This window comes from Gastrolobium bilobum, unplaced genomic scaffold (assembly GCF_033153095.1).
Source record: "Gastrolobium bilobum isolate Gb01-03AN ecotype WA unplaced genomic scaffold, APGP_CSIRO_Gbil_v1 utg1383, whole genome shotgun sequence".
Lineage (NCBI taxonomy): Eukaryota > Viridiplantae > Streptophyta > Magnoliopsida > Fabales > Fabaceae > Gastrolobium > Gastrolobium bilobum.
In genome coordinates, this window is record NW_026899537.1 from 713176 (window position 1) to 736245 (window position 23070).

The following is a 23070-nucleotide window of genomic DNA, read 5'->3' on the forward strand; positions in this document are numbered from 1 at the left end:
AATCTGAGCACGTGTAGCAGAAAACGAATCATTTAGACCAATTAAGAACTGGAGAACATGATCTTGATCATTCCTGGAAATCATCTCGCGAAGCGTACCACAAGTACATCGTGGAAGAGGCAGATAGTCATGAAGCTCATCACAAAGAGACTTCAACTTAGTGTAGTAGCTGGTAATATCAAGAGAACCTTGACAGAATGAAGAAATTTGCTGCTTCAATTGAAAAATCCTGGGCCCATTCGCTTGAGAATAACGAGCCTTCAAATCAGACCAGACCTCAGAAGCATTAGAAAAATATAAAAGGCTATCGGCGATATCCTTGCTCACTGAGTTCAACAACCAAGAAATGACCATGGAATTACCACGATTCCAGGCTGAAAAAAGAAGATCAGAAACTGGGGGACGAGGCAAAGAATCGTCCACAAAGGCCAGCTTATTCTTGGCAGTGAGAGCAAGGGTCATGGCACGAAGCCATGAATTAAAATTTGAACCAGAAAGTGTATGAGTAACAAGAACCAAACCCGGGTGATCACCACTCTGCAAGAAGTAAGGACTGGAGGAATCATCCATGGAAACAGAAGATCCGGATGAAGCCTCAGTCGGAGGAGGACGAGTATTGTTACTGCCACGAGCCATGGAGAAGGCAAGGGCTAGAAGAAAACATCTGATACCATATTAGTTTTAGAGAAGCATAACTTGAAGAAGAAAAACTGAATTTGCATTTCATTGATTGATTAAAGAAAAGAATACAATGTAAGGCTATATAACCTAAAGCAAAAGGAGGGCCAAAACAGAAAGGCCAATAACAAACTTTTCCTAACAGAAAGAGAACGTGCAAGTGTGTGTCACCAAAACGCACACATCACACACTGATTAACAGAATACTAGTCACTAACTAACAAAATAACCAAAATAAGGAAAAATAACAAAATACTGATATAAAAAAGTATGATTAACTGTTTAATCGCCCATAAACTAAAAAAAATCTTGTAAACTTACTTAATTTTTGTCTTTGGTTATTCATGCATTTTATGCAAAACGAAAAATGCGGTTCATTTCGCAACAATGATTTTAATAAACGGAGCTTTTGCTCTTATAAATTTATTGAAGACAATGAAAAATGATGTAAGCAAATTAATATTCTGGAGCCGGGACTGAGACGTATTTATATATGTTCATGATATATTGAATAAATAAAGAAAAAAATGTTTGTCATTTCAAATGATATAAAGTTATGTCATTTTTTTTTTTTTGATAAATAAGTTATGCCATTTTAAGAGAGAGATAGATATAAGAAAATATATTTTTATTTAAAATTTAAACTAAAAAAAAATCACCTATTTTCTCTTCCATGATTTTCATTCATTGTGTCTATCTCTCTCTTAAAATGACATAATTTATGTCATTTAAAATGACAAACACCAAATCCATAAATAAATAGTGTTAAGGGAGAGTGATTATATTCATAATTTTTTCAAGCAGCTTCATTTTATGATTCCACAAAACCATGTTTGTGTACTTGAAATAGGGGAATGATCTGTCTACAAACTTTTTCGGTCATACACTCTTGATTGAAGTATGACCGGTCATATTTAGTGTAGTTTGTAAACAAAAAATTTGTAAATATAACCTTCTCCCTTTAAATATCCAAAAAACCGTTTTCTCCTTAAGTTTGCATTCACCTGTTTTTTCTTTTTCATACTTGGACGCAACAGCAAATATAATCACACAAGTTTGCTTTTAGATTTATGTAATTTAAATTACTCTTTTGGTCACACAATCCAGGGCCCAAATAAAAGTCTGAACGATCTTTGCAAGAATAAAACTAAAATATGAAATATTTGAATAACTGGATAAATTAAGCGCTTGACAGCTACAAGATCAATTATAAAATTCAATAATTTATAACAGGTAACATATAATCTCGCTAGCACAAGTTTAAACGCAACCAAAATCCAAGCTTAATTATTACAAAAAAAAAAAATAATAATAAAAAATCCAAGCTTAATTAGGCATAAAGCTACAATATTGGGCTATTGGGCACTGCAGAGTACGTAATTACGCATCACTTGAAGGCATACTTGACGAAACCAGGAAAGTGGATATTCATGAAGTAGTCATCCCAATCAATCATTTTCGGGTCAAAGTAAAACAAATCCATCTCTACCCCACCTTGTCTTGCCGCTAATAGCAACTTTTCTGTATTCATATTATCAAATCTGGGTGCAAAACAAGCACTCTCAGTTAATTAATTAATATTAAACAAGTGCTAACAGTATCTTATATTAGCTGATAAATAAACTTACATGCCATTGAAGAACACGTAAGGCTTGTAAAGTTCAACCAATCGAATGACAATACGGATCTTCCTCTTGAGGTCAAGACACGTTTCCTGAAAATACTGGCATAAAGCTGCATTGGCAAGTTCTAGTCCCTATTAAATGCAAACTCTGTTAGCACATTGTTGAGCTCAAGTAAAGTTCACGTGATGTTGTGAGTGAGCAGTGATTGCATGAATATTAGAAGGAACGTGAAGTAACCTTTAAGGGAAGCTGGTAGCGGATGAACATGTATCTGCGGAAGCTAGCCATGTTGCTCAATATGGTAACTTTGCAAACCTTGACGGGCTTTCCATCCTTGTTTATCCAAGGTTTTGCGGTGAAATATCTTAAGCAGTAGTCAAGGAGATTAAGGTATCTAACTGGATTTCTAACAGAGGAACCCACATGATATATGATATCACTAGGTTGATTTGCATGAGCCACCATTGTCACTAGGATTGCATTCACCACTATGTCAGCTGGTATCTGCTTCAAAATAACTCAGCATTAATATATCAATTTTCAAAAAATGAATTGTATTCGAGAGCGTTGCTTGGTTGGTTTTTTTTTTGGACATTATCCCGTGATAATTTCATAGGTTTCTTAGGGACTAATTCGGAGTTCGGAGCGAGTACAAGATTAAGGTTTTAAACTCTTCCCAAAGATAATATTGGAGAGAATTGAACACATATTCTCACCCCCCACCTGTTCATTTCTCGTGCGCCAACTCAATTACTATATATTTGGTTGCTTAGTTGTTTTTCAAAACAGTTTGGTTTAGAATATGAGAATTGACTAGGCACATGCTAATTAAGAAGAAAATTTTTTAGGTAGGTACTCACCACATCAAAAACTGCCTTAAGATCCGCAAGGAAGCATGCTAATTTTCCTTTACCGTAAGCAAGAATGAAGCTGTCTATGGTTCTGTCAAAAATTCCCAAGACAAGAAAAATCTGGGTTATGTGTGTTTACATTTCTAAATACCACTTTCTTGGAGAGAAAAACATAAAATGGTGAATAATGAAACTCAATGCATGGATATAATAAATGACATAAAATTTGGTGATTTACCTCACACCTTCAACCCAACCAGGGAAAGGTTATCTGTAAGTACTAGTAACGATCGTAGGACGTACAATAACAACAGACATGTTTCCCTTCAAAGTTCCTACAAGCATTTCTCCCATTGCCTTTGTAAAGACATACGTGTTTGGCCATCCATATAAAGTTGCTCTGATAATGAATTAAGATACAACCAAACATATTCAAGTTTTGGCAATTGTTAACATATAATCCATCCAGTACAGAGTCTATTAAATTGAAAACTCGGTCACATGTTAGTTTATTATTTCAAATTCGTAGTTTCAATTATTCGTTTCTGTTCCTAACAAAATTAATTTTTGTGGGTAATATCTTCTATTACTGGATACTTTGTGAACAAAAAAGTTAATGGTAGGGAAGTTTGCATTGCGGAGGAATATAAAGGTGGAATATGAAGGTGGAATCAATCGATATACACTTAGTAAAATGGAAGTAGTATACTTAGAAACAACCTTTCAATACCCAAGTCCTTCATGGCCACTTTAATATCATGTTCTGTGGCTCCCTCCTCTCGAAGCTGATTCAATTTCTCCTCTGCCACTTTCTTTTCTATATCAATGTCTAATCCAGGCACTCCATTTAGTGACACGCTGAAATGATATGGATCTTCTACTATGAGTCCTCCTCTCTCGCCGCATACATAAGCTGCAAGGTATGGCATTATGGAAATTCTTGGAAACTTTACTCAAGATGTACTTTTTTTTGTGTGTAATTTACTCAAGATGTACTTATGTACATAAAGTGGCTATATATAGCAGGTATACACATATGTGTATGTGTGTGTAGAATTTATAATAATGTAGCATAGGTCCTACACATGACTGCAAGTAATTATTGTACTTAAACATTATGTCTACAAGGTGAGCCCAATATAGACGTTACTTTAAGGAGAGAATGGTTTTCTCTATGTTTCATGAGCAATAGTTACGAGCATAAAAATTTATATACGTGATCCTTGTTGGAGGTTGTGAGTTTGAAAGAGAAGGATTTGGACTTTAGAAAGAAATAGAATACAAATATTCTTATTTATAATATTTAATTTATGTTATGAATACTTATATTAATAAGAATATTTATGAATAAGAATATCAGGGTTGGTGCTTGAAGTATTACACCAAAAAATATTAAGTTTGGAAGATTCAACAATATTACTTCCACTTTAGGAAACATAATGCAAGCTATTGTATGTGAATATATATTATTGGGTTTTATTATTAATATATCCAACTATCCTAACTTGTTGCAACAACCTGGTGACCAAAAAGTCAATGATACATGCATTTGAATACAAAAAAATTTATTTGACGAGAGAATCATGTGGAAGATTGAACGTGAGCTTTGACTGGTTATTGTATACGGACAGCCATCATTATCATGGACATGTATATATATACCAACCTGTTGATACGTGGACAAGAACCTTTAGTTTAATGCATTTTTTGGCGAAGCTCAAAACATGCTTAACTCCAAATGTATTTATACCCAAAGCAACATCGTATCTGTATATAATAACCAAACAAGAAGATAAAAGAAAACTTTAATTTTTAACCATATAGAAATTTATTTATAACTGTGAAATAACACACACATAATGGTTCTAAATTTATACCACCTGGAATATATATATATATATATATATATATATATATATATATATATATATATACCTTTCCACAAAGTTAGTTGTTGCAGCTAAATTAACTATAACATCTGTTTCATTGCAAATCTCTTTCACTAGAATGGAGTCCTTCAAATTCAAATCCTCTAGAGAAATGTCCCCAGGCACCAGAGTCAACTTTTCTGAGACAAAGGAATCGAATTTTGTACCCATTTTTTCCTTCAGCAACCTAAACAAGTCCTTCCCTATGATCTACATATGAAAATATAATATCGCACATCAGGTATCAGACACAAACTTAAAGGATGTTGTAATATTTGTACAATCACCTCAGAGTGGAAGCGTTGAGTAGCAGATTCAGTATCCGTGGCTCTCAAAAGAAGATAAAGTTTCTTCACATTTGGTTGAACCCTCAGTGTCTTTTCCACAAAAACTGCAAACCATACATACAAGTAAACACATCGATCGTCAGTGAACAATAAGCATGCTAAGAGAGAGGGAGAGAAAGGGAGGGAGAGACACACTTTTTGCGAGGAAGCCAGTGGCACCAGTGACTAAAATAGTCTTGTCGTGAAGGAAGTGCATTATGCTTCCCAATTCCATTGTAGATGAATTAAGAGAGGGGACAAAAAATTCAAAATGGATCTTTAGATGTTGGTGAAATGTAATGTCGATAGGGTATATATATATATATATATATACGGGTCAGGATCACTTTACAGTGTAAGTTACACTCTTAATCTCATCCGTTGATCCCATTTATATCTAAGGGCTCTAATTTTTTAGTAATATGAGTCATTGGATACAAGTGGATCAATGATTAAAATTGAGTGTAAGATTTCTAACTCTTACACTGGTGTAAGAATATCCTGCCCCTATATATATATATATATATATAAGAAAAATATTTCTTAAGCAGTTTGAACTAATCAAAAACTACGTCGTTTTATTTATTGGACCCATAAATCGTACTCCCCTTCTTCTTTTAAGTTAACGGCAAAAGTAAGGTCACCGCCACCGATGAAAAAGGCCATGCCTTGATTGATTGAGCTACTTAATAGTTTGTGGGGTTTGTATTTGTCATTTAACATGACACAACAAATTTTTATACAGACACAACATTTTGTGGGGTTCACATTTTTTGAAGAAGAAAAAATTACGGCACGCAAAACGAATCTCTATAACATTACACAATCACTTTTCCTACAACATAACTCTTATAAAACTCATAGTTTATTACCAAAAAAAATAATTGCAGTAGAATTAATATTAAAAAATAAATATGTGTATAGATTATATTTGGTGTCCGTGACTTCACTTAAAAAATATTGTAAAAAAATCTATTAAGTCGGGAATGTACTAGTCGCGGAAGCGATTAACCGATTGAAATATCTTAAAAAACAAAAAACAAAGAGACCTTCACTTGATACTCAAGAAATTGTGTTTTACCGGTTGCATTTGGCATATGGCAACTAGAAAGAGACCTCTTTTGTCGTGAGGTTGTGCCTAAGTTCATTTTTTTTCTGAGCTGGTTCAGTTTTTTCCTCCTTGTTGGTGATTGCTTCATTTGTATCATCAATAGGTGTACTCACATGCAATAATTTATTTTATTTTTTTTATACACATGCAATAAAATTTAGTGATATTATTTATTCCCTTTTTTTCTTCTTATATATCTTCTGTGGTACAGGTTGTTGGTTTTCACCACGTTAAACAAATATGTTCATCATGATAATGACAATGACAATGAGAATGAGAAATAAGAATGATAATGACAATAAGAAATGAGAATGGTAATAATAAATAATAATAATGATAATAATAATTAACTACTACTAAAATCCCACAAGTCAATTACTTCTTTCTTTATGAAAATTCTTCACCAAGCTATAGATGTTTGTTGCTTATTGCTTCTTGTACTCTATGTAGTGTCACTTTCTAAAAAAGCTCTGTTTACTTCCCATCCAAAATATCTTTAGAAGAAAACACAGATAAATACCCATATTGTTTTCACTTCAAGAAAATGTGTTTTAACCAGTTGCATTTGGTATATGGCAACTGGAATTAAAGAGACATTCACTGCTCGATCCTCCTCATATTGTCTTGGAAAAGATTTAAAGCTTTAATCTTGAGATCTGTCTCAAATTGAACTAATCGTGAAGGGGTGAACCGATTGAAATATCTCAAAAAAAAGAAGACCTTCACTTGATACTCAAGAAATTGTGTTTTACCAGTTGCATTTGGCATATGGCAAGTAGAAAGAGACCTCCTTCTCGTGAGGTTGTGCCAAAGTTCATTTTTTTTCAAATCGATCTTACGAAGAATTCTCACTACTTTTTATTGTGAACTTAAGCTTTTATTTTAAGTACTGAAATTATCGTTCTTTACAAATATTTTTTTAACAAAACTTAAGTTACGTACCACTCAAGTTATCTTATACCTACTCTCAGAAGACTTCTAGAGAAATAACATAGTGAAGCGATCATAAAGAAATTGACAGCCTATTTTATTTTATTTTGATACATTCATTGATAGCCTATTTAAAAACGTAAAGCTTTAGAGAAAATATAAAATTAAAAAAGTAAAGCCAATCACCACACTTGAGCTTGATTTGATAATATATAGCTTTTGATAATTAGTATATATCAAGCTTCAACCACATTTCGATTGGACTCCACTCTTCTACAAGCCTCTAATAATTTTCTTGCTAATCTATATATTTTTTATTTCATAAGCAGACAAAGAATCTGAAATCATAATTCATCAACAGAGCACAGACAGACTAAGGGTTGTTCATTTGTGTTTTTTTAAGGAAAAAAAATTTTGAAATAAAAATGTTTAAACATTTTAAGATAATTGGATATTTTTTAATTAACAATTAAAAAAGTAGTTTAGTAATTTTCTTTTAAGTTAAAGATATTAAATCGAAAAAAGTATAACTTATTTGCTTTTAACCAATATATCCTCATGGATAAAGCTATTTGCCAAACTACACCCTTTCTAAGTTATTTATTCCTATTTGCGCCACGCTAGTTTTTACTTAATTTTTTATTGAAATATGTTTTCAGTTACGTGCATGTAGATCGATGTAGCTTAATAGGATATAGCATTTTTTACATAGATAAACCAAAGTGTTTAGCACTTTTTTAAGCTAAGAATAAATTGTTATATAGAAGACACTGACTGATATTAAAAATCAACAAGAGGTTTGAACCCCTATATAGCAGATGAGATTAATAATCTTAATTATCAAGCATAGTGCAATAAGAAAATTAGAACAACCTTACAGTATGTCAGATAATGGAACAGAATGATCAATATATGCAGGATAGTGTAAGAAATCCGAATCCACATAAAGTGTTTCCTTAAAATAATTTGCCCTCTCACTGATGTCGAAGGTTGATGGACACTTGTCTCCCAGGATAGAACGGATTGTGTTTGAAGATTGGTGGCACTACCAGTCAACAGTCCGAAGGAACACAACAAGATGGCAGAGGGACAGGAATGGAAGGAAGTATGCAAAACAAGGATGAAGGAAAAAAATTCGGAAGAATAAACATATAAAAAACTGGATGAAATTTCTGAGGGGTCAGGTCTATATATAGACACTGACCGATCACGATGAATTGCCACCGTGACTGCACGAGAAAACTGCACGAGACATCTCTTGTTCACCTTCACGTCATTTCCTTTCTTCAGCTAAGAAAGCTTATATGATTGTAGGTGTTCTCCATTTTCAACCCTAACTTCTTGACCGTGATATTAGAGACTACATTCTTGCAGCTCCCTCCATCAGTGACCATATTACACACCTTACCGCTGCTGGTGCACTTGGTGCGGAATATATTGTGTCAGAGCCACAACTAATCATCAATGATGTCAACATTCAAAACCTTTCGAACAACCAAGGATTCACCTGAATCACCATAAATAATCTCACCTTCTTCAGGCCCTCCATTCGCCTGATCTTCTTCGTACTCATAATAGATGGGGCCTATATCATTGGTTGGAGTATCCACAAGAATAACATACTATCGGTTCGGACAATCAGTAGCAAAGTTCCCTAAACCTTAACACCTCTTCACCGCAACACCTATCTTTCCTGCTCCACCACTGATTAATCCTTCTTTGCTAGTTGTTTTAGGGTTAGAAAGAGCCTTCCTCGAATAAGTGTTAGTTGCTGAGCTCAATAACTCCTAGTTGTCAGAAAATCTAGATTGGAATTTAGAAGTACCTCTTTTTCTCTTACACTGTCCCTCTACCTTCAAAGCCAGTTGACACGCGTCCTCATATAACCAATATTGTTGTAGGTATAGGATATATGAGATCTCAGTCCGCAATCCTCATAAGTACCGAGCAATCAATTGTTCATCCTCTTCTACGATATCACAGCGCATTCAAATAAGATCAAACTTAGTGATGTAGTGTTCAACTGACAAGTTTCACTGCTCGAGATTGTTGTACTTAATAAATGCTTCTTGTAGGTAATGAATATGTAAGAATTTTTGTTGCAACAATTTCTTCATCTTATACCAACTCTTGATCTTAGGCATTCCTTCTCTGGTTCGTTGCTTCTTAACATGTTTCCATCAAATTGAGTCATGCTTCCTCAATTTGATAGCAATTAGTTTGACATGCCGGTCTTATGTCAAGTCTTTAATTTCAAAGATCATTTTGATGGTGTATAACTAGTCAAAAAACTCAACTGGATAAATGGCGCCCTCGAATTTCGGAATCTCAATCTTCAACCCAATATTGACACAAAAGGATTGATTTACAAGTCGACTTCATCCATGTCGCTACTAGTTCCATAATGGGTGTTCACTCCTTTCTAGCGCATGAGACAATATTTCAAACTCCTTTTCTTCATCATATTCGTCCAACTGCGGTAGGGCAAGTAATTGTTCGAGCTTCCGAATTTGCCTATCTTTTTTTGCCCATGTAGTGTCTCGTGAGTAGATGTGTGGTTGCTTGTCGTCGCCGTTAGGGCCATTACATGCCCTCTACCATTGCCATCTTGACCTCGCCCGTTGTTGTTCTAGTCAGCCATTTATGTGACAACAAAAGCTCTGATTTCCAAATAATGTCAAGTAGTAACCAGTTGGGTAAACAGAAAGAAAAAACAAACACAAGAATTGAGAGAAAAAGTTATTTCTCTTTTCTAAATTTTATTTAAGCAAAGATAATCAAATAACAATAGGGTTATCAAAGCCTTAAATAGGTGGAACAAAGTAAAATGAAAATAAAACTCAAAAAGAATAAAAAAATGATTATGCGCAATCAAAAAAGATAACAAATAATCATCGAACACTCAAATAAAATCAAAGAAATAACTAAAAAATAAATAACTGACAATTATTAATTGGGTTAAGTGTTTGTCATTTTAGATAACACAACTTTGTGTTATTTTTAATGAAACTACATTATTTTGATATTTTTTTTCTTTTTTATAAAATTAGAAAAAAAAATAAAAGAGAGAGAATACAAAAATAAATTAAAATGACATACAAACACTTTTTTAGTATTAAAAAGCCAATAAATTATGGTTAATTAGAAGTGTTTTCTTCAACTCACCCTCTGACCTGTTCCAAGAATTCGGTGGACGCTCACGACGAACTCGATTGATGACAAGCCCATATAGATCTTCAGCGGGCCCATCTGCAAAGCCTGAAGAACGCAACAATGAGAAAAAACAATTCTCATAACGGTTGAGAACAATTTGACTTCGTACAGTGATCGGCCATGTGGTAGGTGCAAAGGCTGAAGTTGGCATAGCGGAGTATGGCTTCGACGGCGTCGTTTCGGTCGATTCGGCCCCAAATTCCGCTAGCCTGCCACATCCCGTTAAGGACTCGGCATATGTCCATGGAATCGTTCCTGATACTCAATGTGACGCGGCGATTCTCACCCGTGGTCGTGGTGGCGCTCAAGCATACATCAGTGCACCGAACCGAGTTTGTGCTGATACCTCACGATTACGATTGCAACTCTCTCCACTAGTTCTGGTGGAGTTGAAGCGCGTAAGGGTGCAAATTAGGAGAACCAATAATTTCTTCATTTTTTCGATTTGTTTTTGAAATGACGATAATGTCACTATTTCAAAAGTAGCGGGCCCACGTGAACAAGCCCATACCAATGACGGTTATCTTCAAATAACAACGCGAAGCTCTAAAAAGTAAAAACAGAAAGGTGTTTATTAGTCATCAGAAACTAATAAAATAAAAAATGCAAGAAATCAGAGGCTAATTTTTAGGGGTTTAGATAGGGATTTTTTACTCTCCAAAAAAATCACTTGAATGCAGACTAAAACCAAAGATTGGCGAATGAAATATCTTTTCCACACACAAAAAATATCAACTTGTCCCCATTGAAAACTATATACTAATTTATCGTTATTTAACTTGTTGACCAATAATTATTTGAGTAAGTGAATATTTACTCGAGGCTCTCTGTAAATAATCCATTAAATATCGAACAAAGGGGTTACAATGGTTAATGTGCCAATTTTTTTTTTTTTGGGAGCAATGTGCCAATTTTTATTATTATGATTAACTGTTTGTTTAATTAATTAATTTCACAAAAACTAAAAACAAAAAAAAAAATCTTGTAAACTCTTACTTATTTTTTTGTCTTTGGTTAGTCATGCATTTTATGCTAAACGAAAAATGCGGTTCATTTTTAGCTGGGACTAAGACGTATTTATATATGTGCATGATATATTGAATAAAAGATTGTTAAGAGAGACTGGTTATATTCATATATTTTTTCCAAACAGCTTCATTTTATGACTCCCTGTTGTGCTGTAGTCCACTATTCTCCTGTTGTTTCAGTTTAAAGACTCGTGAATAGATAATCTAAATCGTACTAAACGCCTCCTTTATCTAAGTTATTAGAAGCTGTCATAAATAATTAAAGAGTTTATTGTTTCTGGAGTTAGATTTTATGTTTTAGACTAAGGATAATGTGAAGAGAAGACAGAAAAAAAATATAAGTCTTATATACTTTTATTTATGTATAAAAGATAAATTTATCCTATAATATGAGAAAAAATAAACTCATAATTAAAAGTGGATAATCATTCTCTTAATTTGCTGGAAAAGAAAATCTCTCTTGCAAAAAAAAAAAAAAAAAAACTATATACTACAGGTAGTACATAATTAATAATATTAAAGTTAATTTTTTTCTCTCTCCTCATATTTTGTAGGCTGACGTAACAGAAAAAGAAAAAATAATTTTATCATATTTTATCATTATAACGATGGGTAATATTTTCCTCCTTTTACACGACACAAGCTATTTTCCTACACAAACATAAAAGTGGGCCCATCAATTCTTTTACTTTTCTTTTATTTTAAAAATAGTGGACCCCACAATTGATTATCTCTATGACATGACCTAAGAATTTTCCTACAACATAATATTAGTTTTTCCCTATAACTATAGTATATAATTTATTTTTTTTGCATGAAATAAATTTTTCCTATAACACGAGATAAAGGGATCTCATTAAAAGTACATGAATTACTTTAGCTGACTCCAGAATTTGTTTGATTCGCATGTACTGTATTATTTTAGGATGCTCATATTTTAGGGACGCGGTTCTGTCAAAATATGATAAAAAAAATTTAATGTAGTTTTAAAAGTACATGAATTACTAGTGCAGTTCATGAAAGTTTTTAAAGGAAAAGTTAACATCAACAAAAATCTGCTTGATATATACATAAAACATTGGAAAAAGTGTGTATAATTTTAAATGATGTAAAGTTGTGTCATTTTAAGTAAGAGAAAGAGATAGATAAAGAAAGAGAGAGAGTGAACAAAAAAAATATAAAGATGTGGGTCTCACCTCTTTGTGTAAGAATAAAATAACATAAGTTGTGTCATTTAAAATAACAAAGACTTTTCTCTGAAACATTCTCTCATTGAAGTTTGCAGTCTCCTCTATTTTCTTTTTCATACTTAGACGCAACAGCAAATATAATCACACAAGTTTGCTTTGAGATATATGTAATTTAAATTACTCTTTAGTTGGTAAAAGTCTAAACTATTTTTGCAATAGTACAACTAAAATCTGAAATATTTGAATAACTTCGATAAATTAAGCACTTGAAAGCTACAATTATAACGGACAACATATACTCTCGCTAACACAAGTTTAAATTCAAGGAAAATTTAAGCTTAATTAGACATAAAGCTACAATATTGGGCACTGCAGAGTACGTAACTACGCATCACTTGAAGGCATACTTGACGAAACCAGGAAAGTGGATATTCATGAAGTAGTCATCCCAATCAATCATTTTCGGGTCAAAGTAAAACATATCCATCTCTACCCCACCTTGTCTTGCCGCTAATAGCAACTTTTCTGTATTCATATTATCAAATCTGTGTCCAAAACAAGCACTCTCAGTTAATTAATTAATATTAAACAAGTGCTAACAGTATCTTATATTAGCTGATAAATAAACTTACATGCCATTAAAGAACAAGTAAGGCTTGTAAAGTTCAACCAATCGAATGACAATACGGATCTTCCTATTGAGGTCAAGACACGTTTCCTGAAAATACTGGCATAAAGCTGCATTGGCAAGTTCTAGTCCCTATTAAATGCAAACTCTATTAGCACATTGTTGAGCTCAAGTAAAAGTTCACGTGATGTTGTGAGTGAGCAGTGATATTTGCATGAATATTAGAAGGAACGTGAAGTAACCTTTAAGGGAAGCTGGTAGCGAATGAACATGTATCTGCGGAAGCTAGCCATGTTGCTCAACATGGTAACTTTGCAAACCTTGACGGGCTTTCCATCCTTGTTTATCCAAGGTTTTGCCGTGAAATATCTGAAGCAGTAGTCATGGAGATTAAGGTATCTAACTGGATTTCTAACAGAGGAACCCACATGATATATGATATCACTAGGTTGATTTGCATGAGCCACCATTGTCACTAGCATTGCATTCACCACCATGTCAGCTGGTATCTGCTTCAAATTAACTCAGCATTAATATATCAATTTTCAAAAAATGAATTGAATTCGCGAGCGTTGCTTAGTTGCTTTTTAAAATAGTTTGGTTTAGAATATGAGAATTGGCTAAGCACTTTCCATGCTAATTAAGAAGAAGAAAGTCTTTTAGTTAGGTACTCACCACATCAAAAACTGCCTCAAGATCCGCAAGGAAGCATGTTAATTTTCCTTTACCGTAAGCAAGAATCAAGCTGTCTATGGTTCTGTCAAAAATTCCCAAGACAAGAAAAATCTGGGTTATGTGTTTACGTTTCTAAATACCACTTTCTTGGAGAGAAAAACATAAAATGCTGGATAATGAAACTCAATGTATGGATATAATAAATGACATAAAATTTGGTGATTTACCTCACACCTTCAACCCAACCAGGGAAAGGTTCTCTGTAAGTACTAGTAACGATCGTAGGACGTACAATAACAACAGACATGTTTCCCTTCAAAGTTCCTACAAGCATTTCTCCCATTGCCTTTGTAAAGACATACGTGTTTGGCCATCCATATAAAGTTGCTCTGATAATGAATTAAGATACAACCAAACATATTCAAGTTTTGGCAATTGTTAACATATAATCCATCCAGTACAGAGTCTAATGAGTTATTATAAGTTCCACTTATCTCCATGTCCAATATTAAATTGAAAACTCGGTCACATGTTAGTTTATTATTTGAAATTCGTAGTTTCAATTATTCTTTTCTGTTCCTAACAAAATTGATTTTTGTGGGTAGTATCTTCTATTACTTGATACTTTGTGAATAAATGAGTTGATGGTAGGGAAGTTTGCATTGTGGAGGAATATGAAGGTGGTATCAATCAATATATATACACTTCGTAAAATGGAAGTAGAATACTTAGAAACAACCTTTCAATACCCAAGTCCTTCATGGCCACTTTAATATCATGTTCTGTGGCTCCCTCCTCTCGAAGCTGATTCAATTTCTCCTCTGCCACTTTCTTTTCCATATCAATGTCTAATCCAGGCACTCCATTTAGCGACACGCCAAAATGATATGGATCTTCTACTATGAGTCCTCCTTTCTCGCCACATACATAAGCTGCAAAGGCATGGCATTAAGGGAATTCTTGGAAACTTTACTCAAGATGTACTTGCATGGACATAAAGTGGCTATAGCAGGTACGCACACATACATGTATATAGAATTTATAAAATAAGGGAAAAGGGTTTCTTCTTCTTGTCATTTTACTTTTTCATAAAGATATGGGACTAGGGAGTGTAAATAGGCTAGGCTAGGCTTTGGCTTAAATAGGTCAGGCCTATATAAAAAATATTGAATATGGCCTGACCTATTAGCCTGTGTAGCTCCAAATTACAAGTCTGGCCTAACCTGTATTTAAAAAATAAAAGTTTTAGCCTAGACCCGTTGGCCTATTTAAGCATATTAAACATTCATCAATTAAAAGAATAGCTAAAATAATATTATTTTATTATTCAAAATTATTAAAATAATAATTTTTTTATTATATTTTAAATAAATAATATGATATAGGTCGGCCTGTAGGCTTATAGGCTCAACATGTACAAAAAAGCCTATGACCTGTTTTCTAAATAGTTTTTTTAAAAAGTCTAGGCCTGCTCTATTTTACTATTTATAATAGGCCAAGTCTGGCATAATATAGGTTAGGTCGTAGGCCCCTATAGGCCGGCCTAGCCCATTTACACCCTTATATGGGACCCACACCTTTTTTTTTGTCCACTCTCTCTTCCATGATTTATCTTTTTCTCTCACTTAAAATAACATAACTTTATATCCTTTAAAATAACATACACTTTTCCCATGTAATAAATGTAGCATAGGTCCCACATGATTGTTAGTAATTATTGTAATTGAACATTACGTCTACAAGGTGAGCCCAATATAGACGCTACTTAATTCAAGGAGAGAAATGGTTTTCTATCTGTTTCATGAGCATTATTTTTTTTTTTTTGATAACATCATGAGCATTATTTACAAGATAGTGAATACGTGATCATAACTTGTTGCAACAACCTATTGACCAAAAAGACAATGATACATGCATTTGAATACAAGAGATATTATTTGACTGGTTATTGTATACAGACAGCCATCATTATCATAAACATGTATATATATACCAACCTGTTGATACGTGGACAAGAACCTTTAGTTTAATGCATTTTTTGGCGAAGCTCAAAACATGCTTGACTCCAAATGTATTTATACCCAAAGCAACATCGTATCTGTATTTAATAACCAAAAAAGAAGATAAAAAAACAAATAACTTTAATTTATAATCATAGAGAAATTTATTTATAACTGTGAAATAACACAGACACGCTCACATGGTTCGAATATATACCTTTCCTCAAAGTTAGTTGTTGCAGCTAAATTAACTATAACATCTGTTTGATGGCAAATCTCTTCCACTATGGAGTCCTTCAAATTCAAATCCTCTAGAGAAATGTCCCCAGGCACCAGAGCCAACTTTTCTGAGACAAAGGAATTGAATTTTGTACCCAGTTTTTCCTTCAGCAACCTAAACAAGTCCTTCCCTATGATCTACATAAAAAAAACCACTCCACGTTAAATCTTGACTAGCGAGGGTGAAATTAGGGCAGTCGTTGTATGCAGTCTTATCTTTGCATATATGTAAAGAGACTGTTTCCCGGATTTAAACCTATAACCTTTCAGTCACAGAAGAATAGTTTTACCACTACTCTTATGTAGCCCCCATTAAACCCTATCATCTACATATGAAAATATAATAGCGTTCATCAGGTATCAGACACAAACTTAAAGGATGTTGTAATATTTGTATAATCACCTCAGAGTGGAAGCGTTTAGTAGCAGATTCAGTATCTGTGGCTCTCAAAAGAAGATAAAGTTTCTTCACATTTGGTTGAACCCTCAGTATCTTTTCCACAAAAACTGCAAACCATACAAGTAAACACATCGTCAGTGACAATAAGCATGCTAAGAGGGAGAAAGGGAGGGAGAGACACACTTTTTGCGAGGAAGCCAGTGGCACCAGTGACTAAAATAGTCTTGTCGTGAAGGAAGTGCATTATGCTTCCCAATTCCATTGTAAATGAATTAAGAGAGGGGACAAAAATTTCAAAATGGATCTTTAGATGTTGGCGAAATGTAATGTTCATAGGGTCTATATATACTAAAAAGAAAACATCGAATGAGAATGCAAGTGCTTGTTATGGCACAGACATTGGTCCAAACTATGAAGTGTGAATGTCAAGCATGCTCTCTGCTCCGCACATGTTAATAACAACACATTATACAGGTCAAAATCGGTGACATGCCACACTATTCAACGAAGATAGCCCAACATTCAGCCTAACCGTAACTACCACATTAACTATTTTTTGGATTTCTCCACCTATTCTTTAAAAAATCAGAATAATCCAATTCAAGATTTATCGTATATATATTCATATAAACTGCAAATATTGCCGCTTAATTAATAACTAGTTCCAGCACCACGGCTTGGGATTTCTAAGATTCTTAAGAACGCTATTAGTATTGAAAGTGGTGGATTTATGTTGAGGATAAGTTTTCTAATGGTTTTATTTTATTTCTTTGTTTGAGGTTACCTTTTTTTGAAAAACATATGCGGAGTTTCTTATGTATATGATATAATTCTAAATTCACTCCAAGTTTTAAGAAGTCGTACTCATAACTTACGAGGATTTTTTTTAGTAAAATAATTGACACCAAACATAAATTATGCACGACATGACTTACTGCATTTTTTTTTGTCCCCAACTTTTTCTTTGACCGCAGAAGAAAAGAAATTTTATACAGCAGCCAATAATTATATATTACAGGTAATATATAGTTGTAATATTAAAATTATTTTTTTTTTCTCTGTCATATCAAATGACAACCTTATGAGGAGAGAAATATTTTTTTTTTAAATTACAATTATATACTAACTGCACAAAATTTCTTTTGCAATGAAAAGATAAGTTCATTTACTATTTTTTTATGAGAAAAAGTTTTCACCTTTTAAATGACACAAGGTTTTGTCTTTTTAGCATTATAACTATAAACTAAGAATAATACATAATTATAATATTTGTAAAGAATCAATTCAATTAAAAAAATTTAAGCTTTTAAGCGAAGGCCTCTTTAATAATTTTATATATCTCTAATATGCCTCTTCACACGAGAGTTCATTGGACTTAAAGGGTAGACAATGCATAAACTTACCTACCTGTGCTAAGAAATTCTACAAGAAAATATGGGGGCAAGAAGCCTATATGCGATGTATAGACTACTTTTAAACCATGATATGTTTGCTTATTTAAACATATTTTTAGTTTGGGGACACCAGACATTAATATTATGTAAAGAATTAATTTAACCCAAAAACTTAAGTTTTTAAGTGAATGTCTCTTTAATGATTTTATATATCTCTAATAATATTAAAGTTATACTTTTTTTTCTCTTCACAAGTTGTCTGTTGATGTGGAGAGTGAAATAAGTACAACTTTAATATTATAATTATATATTATCCGTAATATATAGTTATACTGCTAAAAGGACATAATCATATGTTCTTTAAAATGACACACTCTAAACTCTTTTTTTATATAATAAACTGTAAAATTGTGTCTCTTATTCATTTTCTTATCCTAATTTGTGGTTATACAACTTCATTAGGGTTAAGAGGCCTAATGAATTGATTAATTTTATATAATCTGGTTACCTAACACGTGCAGCGTCTCCCTTTAACATAGAAGAAAGTAGTTTTTAGAATATTTCCAAAATTGAAGAGTCATTCTCAATTGTCCAATAATCGTGTTAACGTTTAATAAAATATCCAGCACTATCTTTTTGAAATAATGTATAATTATTATGGGATGATTGGACCCATAAATCATTTTCCCCCTTCTTTTAAGTGGACAGCAAAATTAAGGTCACCGTCGCCCGGCATTTCACGGTCACGACCATGCCTTAATTGATTGAGCTACTTCATATTTTATTATAAAAAAATTGGCTGTGAGCTTTCAACTTTAAGAAATTAATGTTAAAACAAATATGTTTATAGATTATATTTGGTGTCCGTGACTTGACTTAAAAAAAATTTTAAATTTTTTTTTTAAGGCAGCGATGTATTTCAAGAATTCCTAAACTTACACCAAATTAAAAATAAAAATAAAAATTATCCGCCGTAATTACACCGTACAGGCACTTTAATGTGCGTAGCTGTGTTCGATTCCATGTAAACTTCAAAAATAAAAAAACTGCCACAATCTTGCGTATACGTATTACATTTTGCTATAGACTGTTTCTAAAAGTGAGTTTTTTGGTCTAGAAACATATTATTTGTAGGGCAAAATATTTTTATATCGGTGAAGAATAAGAAGTTTTACAATAAATTTTGATCATTGATTTATTTGATTTTAACGGCTCAAATATCTAATAAATCACAACTATTAGATATAAATAAAATCAACGATCAAGATTAAGAGTGTAACTTATATTATAATTTTATGCATATATACTAGCAAAATTTCTTATCACTATCCTAACGGCTTTGTATCACTCAAATTTTATACCTCTTTTTCAAAAAAAAAAAACTTTAAATTTTACACACCATCTTAATTAACACAAAAGGATGCAAAACTATGTTGCCTTTAGAAATTTTATTTCCATACAAAACGTTAAGGTATGTTTAGATTTTTTTTTTCCCGAACCATTAAGGTTGCAAAACTGTGTTCCCTTTTGTGGGCATTTAGCACAGGAGAACAAATTTTTAACCAGATAAATACAATTAATGGGGAAACGGTTGGAAAGTATAATTAGTAGAATTTTTTAAAAAAAGTTGTTTGGTTGAACGGAATATAACCAAGAAAATTGATTTAAGCGTATTAAGTCTACGTTTGATTGAAAATAATTAAAATATTGCTGGGAAATATATTGAAAATCAAAAATACCCCTCATAAATTTTGAATTTGATTTGTCGATCCATTTTGTGATGGTTCTGTTTTTCATGGTTGGGGGTGGGGAAAATTATTTGATTTTTTTTTTTTTTTGGTAAATAAGTTTGAAATGGTTGAAACCTTGAAGTTTTGCACAAAATAAAAATTGTAACATTTTCGTAGTTTTTTTTTTGTTACTCAAAATGAGAAAAAAGGAAGTGGTGCTACCTATATGCAAAAAAGAAGTGGTTGAGGGCATTTCAATAACAAGGTAAATACAATATTTTCACTTATCCAGCAATATGCAAAAACCACCTCAGAGGTGATATTTCGAAACACTGTTTTTGAATACAATTTGCACACACCACTTAATTTCATGGGAAAACCACTTGCGTAGCTTAATTTTCCATACTCTTTTACTAAACATGGTTTCATGCAATTCTAACATTGATTTACCCAGCAATCTTACATGAAACCATCTACCAAACAATCCTTTAGACTTTTTTATTATTTAAATATGATGTAAATTTATCGGTACGTGCAAATAAAAAATATTAATAATCTATACCGAAGCCTATGTGGAATGTAACTGCAATCTTATTCAAAAAAGATAATAATAATAATAATAATAATAATAATTAACTACTACTAAAATCCCAGAAGTCAATTGCTTCTTTCTTAATGAAAATTCTTCACCAAGCTATGTTTGTCGCTTATTGCTTCTTGTACTTTATGGTAATGCCACTTTCTGAAAAAGTTTCGTTTACTTCCTAACCTAGATATCTTCAGGGGATATTTGGTAGAGGAGAAATTTTTTTTTTATCCGGAAATCTCGATTTTTAAAAATATAACTTTTACATTTAAATTACGATAATATCTGAAAATTAAAAATTTAAAAAAATTTAATTTTCCGAAAATCCAAAAGAATATCGCGTACCAAATGGCCCAGAAGAAAACACAGATGGAAAACTGATATTGTTTTCATTCAAGAAAATGTGTTTTCGCCGGTTGCATTTGGTTTATGGCAACAAGAAAGAGACCTTTCTCGTAAGGTTGTGACTAATTTCATTTTTTTTAATCGATCTTACGAAGAATTCTCGCTACTTTTTAGTGTGAACTTAATATTTTATTTGAAGTACTGAAATTTTATCCTTCTTCACAAATTTTTTTTTTAAGGAGATAGGATGTTTTAACATTATTGTCAAATTTTGAAATTTGATATCAAATCTTAAGTGTTGATTTCTGTTTATCATTTATTAGAAATTAATAATTAATTAATAAATTTGATTTTCAATAAATAATACCCGTTAATTGACAAAAATTAATAATTAAAATTTGATATTAAATTTTAAATTTTGACACCGATATTAAAGTAACATTCTCCTTTTTTAAGATTATGTTCCACTCAAGTTATCTTATACCTACTCTCAGAAGTCTTTAGAAAAATAACATGGTGAAGCGATCATAAAGAAGACACATTGATAGCATATTTAAAAACGTAAAGCTTTCAACAAAATATAAAATAAAAAAGTAAAGCCAATCACATCACTTGAGGTTGATTTGATAATATATGGCACTTGTTAATTAATATATGGATTTAATATTTTAGTAGATAAATTTATCTCCTTGAACCCTTAATATACACACATATATATAGAATATAAAGTTTCAACCACATTTCAATTGGACTCCACTCTTCTACAAGCCTCTAATAATTTTCTTGTTAACCTATATATTTTGATTTGATAAGCAGACAAAGAATCTGAGATCATAATTGAGACAAGTAAGTCTCTGCTATTTTTATAACTTTTGATTCTTTGACTACATATAAGATTAATTTCGAGTTGAAATTTAGTCACAATCAAAGCTTTTCAACTCTTCTAAAAATGTATTTGGCGATAATTAAACTCAGATTCTCTCCCTACCTATTTAGTTTGTATCGTCAACTGAGCTACATTCATTAGGTTTTATATATTTTTTAACCAATATATCCTCATGGATAAAACTATTTACTAAACTATAACCTCCGTAAGTTATTTACCAAAATTTTCCTATTTAAGCCACGCTAATTTTTTTTTTTCAGTTACTTGTAGATGTCGGTTAATAGGATGTAGCATTTTTTACCATGTTTAGCACCTTTTAAATAAAGCTTGTTGACATTTCTTATGTTGTAACATTTATGTTCCATATGGTTCTTTTTTTCATTCTTTTTTCTTTTACCCCAACATTTTTCTTCTCCTTTCATCATCGTCTCCAATGCCCTTATTCTTTATTTGTTGAGAGAATTAGTATTTATGATTATAAGTCAATTTAATGAAATTAATTAGAATTAGAATTCTAGAAAAAAAAATTAACCATACGATAAATATATTTATTGAAGAAGTTATATAGAAGTTGTAGCTAACATGAATGTAGAAAAATCAAACAACAACATTATTCCTTCACCTCGTTCACTACATTTTTTTTTTTGGAGTTACCCAACTCTAATTATCTCTTTGAGACGAGTTGGCTCCCTCCGATATTCCCACGAGCTTCGACTCTTTGAGCCGGCTATGGGACTAATCCGGAGTGCGGGGGAACAGTGATGGCTAAAGGTTCAGCCCCCTCTCCAAGAATGCATTCAGCGGGAATCGAACACATATCATTACATCTTTTATGTTACTTTTTGTTAATGTTAGCTATGAATAAATTTTTCATTAAATATAGTTATCCTATGGTTTGGTGAAGTCATATACATGAATGACTTTTTTTTGTAAACATATATATATAGAGGGTTATATTTACAAATTTTTTGTTTACAGACTCTTACAAACTACACTATGTTCTTCCGAAAAAACACTAGGTTACACTATGTTCTCCAGGAATATATAGTGTAATTTGCAAAACTTTATAGAAAAAATTTGTAAACAAATCTTTCCGTGTATATATATATATATATGAGGTAGGATCTTTTGACACCGGTGTCAAATTTAAAATTTGACACCGGATCTGAGAGTCGTTAGATCAAAAAAGATCAATGGTCTCACATGCTTACAAATCAGAGTCATTGATCTTTTTTGATCTAACGGCTCTCAGATGAAGTGTCAAATT

General features: G+C 32.3%; 1 protein-coding gene and 1 pseudogene across 1 annotated transcript; both read right to left on the minus strand.

Annotated features, from left to right (window-relative positions):
• Nucleotides 1–2065: 2065 nt before the first annotated feature.
• On the minus strand, nucleotides 2066–5646 carry LOC133291209 (fatty acyl-CoA reductase 3-like; annotated as a pseudogene).
• A 7625-nt stretch (nucleotides 5647–13271) lies between these two features.
• LOC133291201 (fatty acyl-CoA reductase 3-like) lies at nucleotides 13272–17124 on the minus strand. The gene is made up of 10 exons (XM_061489425.1): nucleotides 17046–17124; nucleotides 16866–16969; nucleotides 16401–16600; nucleotides 16181–16281; nucleotides 14923–15115; nucleotides 14411–14572; nucleotides 14184–14265; nucleotides 13751–14017; nucleotides 13513–13640; nucleotides 13272–13425 (listed from the first exon to the last, which is right to left on the minus strand). The coding sequence occupies exons 1-10, from the start codon at nucleotides 17122–17124 to the stop codon at nucleotides 13272–13274; spliced, it is 1470 nt and encodes a 489-aa protein (XP_061345409.1).
• Nucleotides 17125–23070: the final 5946 nt, after the last annotated feature.

What these genes read in the sequence shown, in the direction of transcription:
- LOC133291201 (XM_061489425.1), bottom strand. Translation starts at nt 17,124, where the DNA reads ATGGAATTGGGAAGCATAATGCACTTCCTTCACGACAAGACTATTTTA. An exon ending in TCTTGTCCACGTATCAACAG is followed by an intron (nt 15,116 to 16,180) that starts GTTGGTATATAT and finishes ATGCCTTTGCAG; the next exon opens with CTTATGTATGTGGCGAGAAA. An exon ending in TTGAGGCAGTTTTTGATGTG is followed by an intron (nt 14,018 to 14,183) that starts GTGAGTACCTAA and finishes AATTTGAAGCAG; the next exon opens with ATACCAGCTGACATGGTGGT.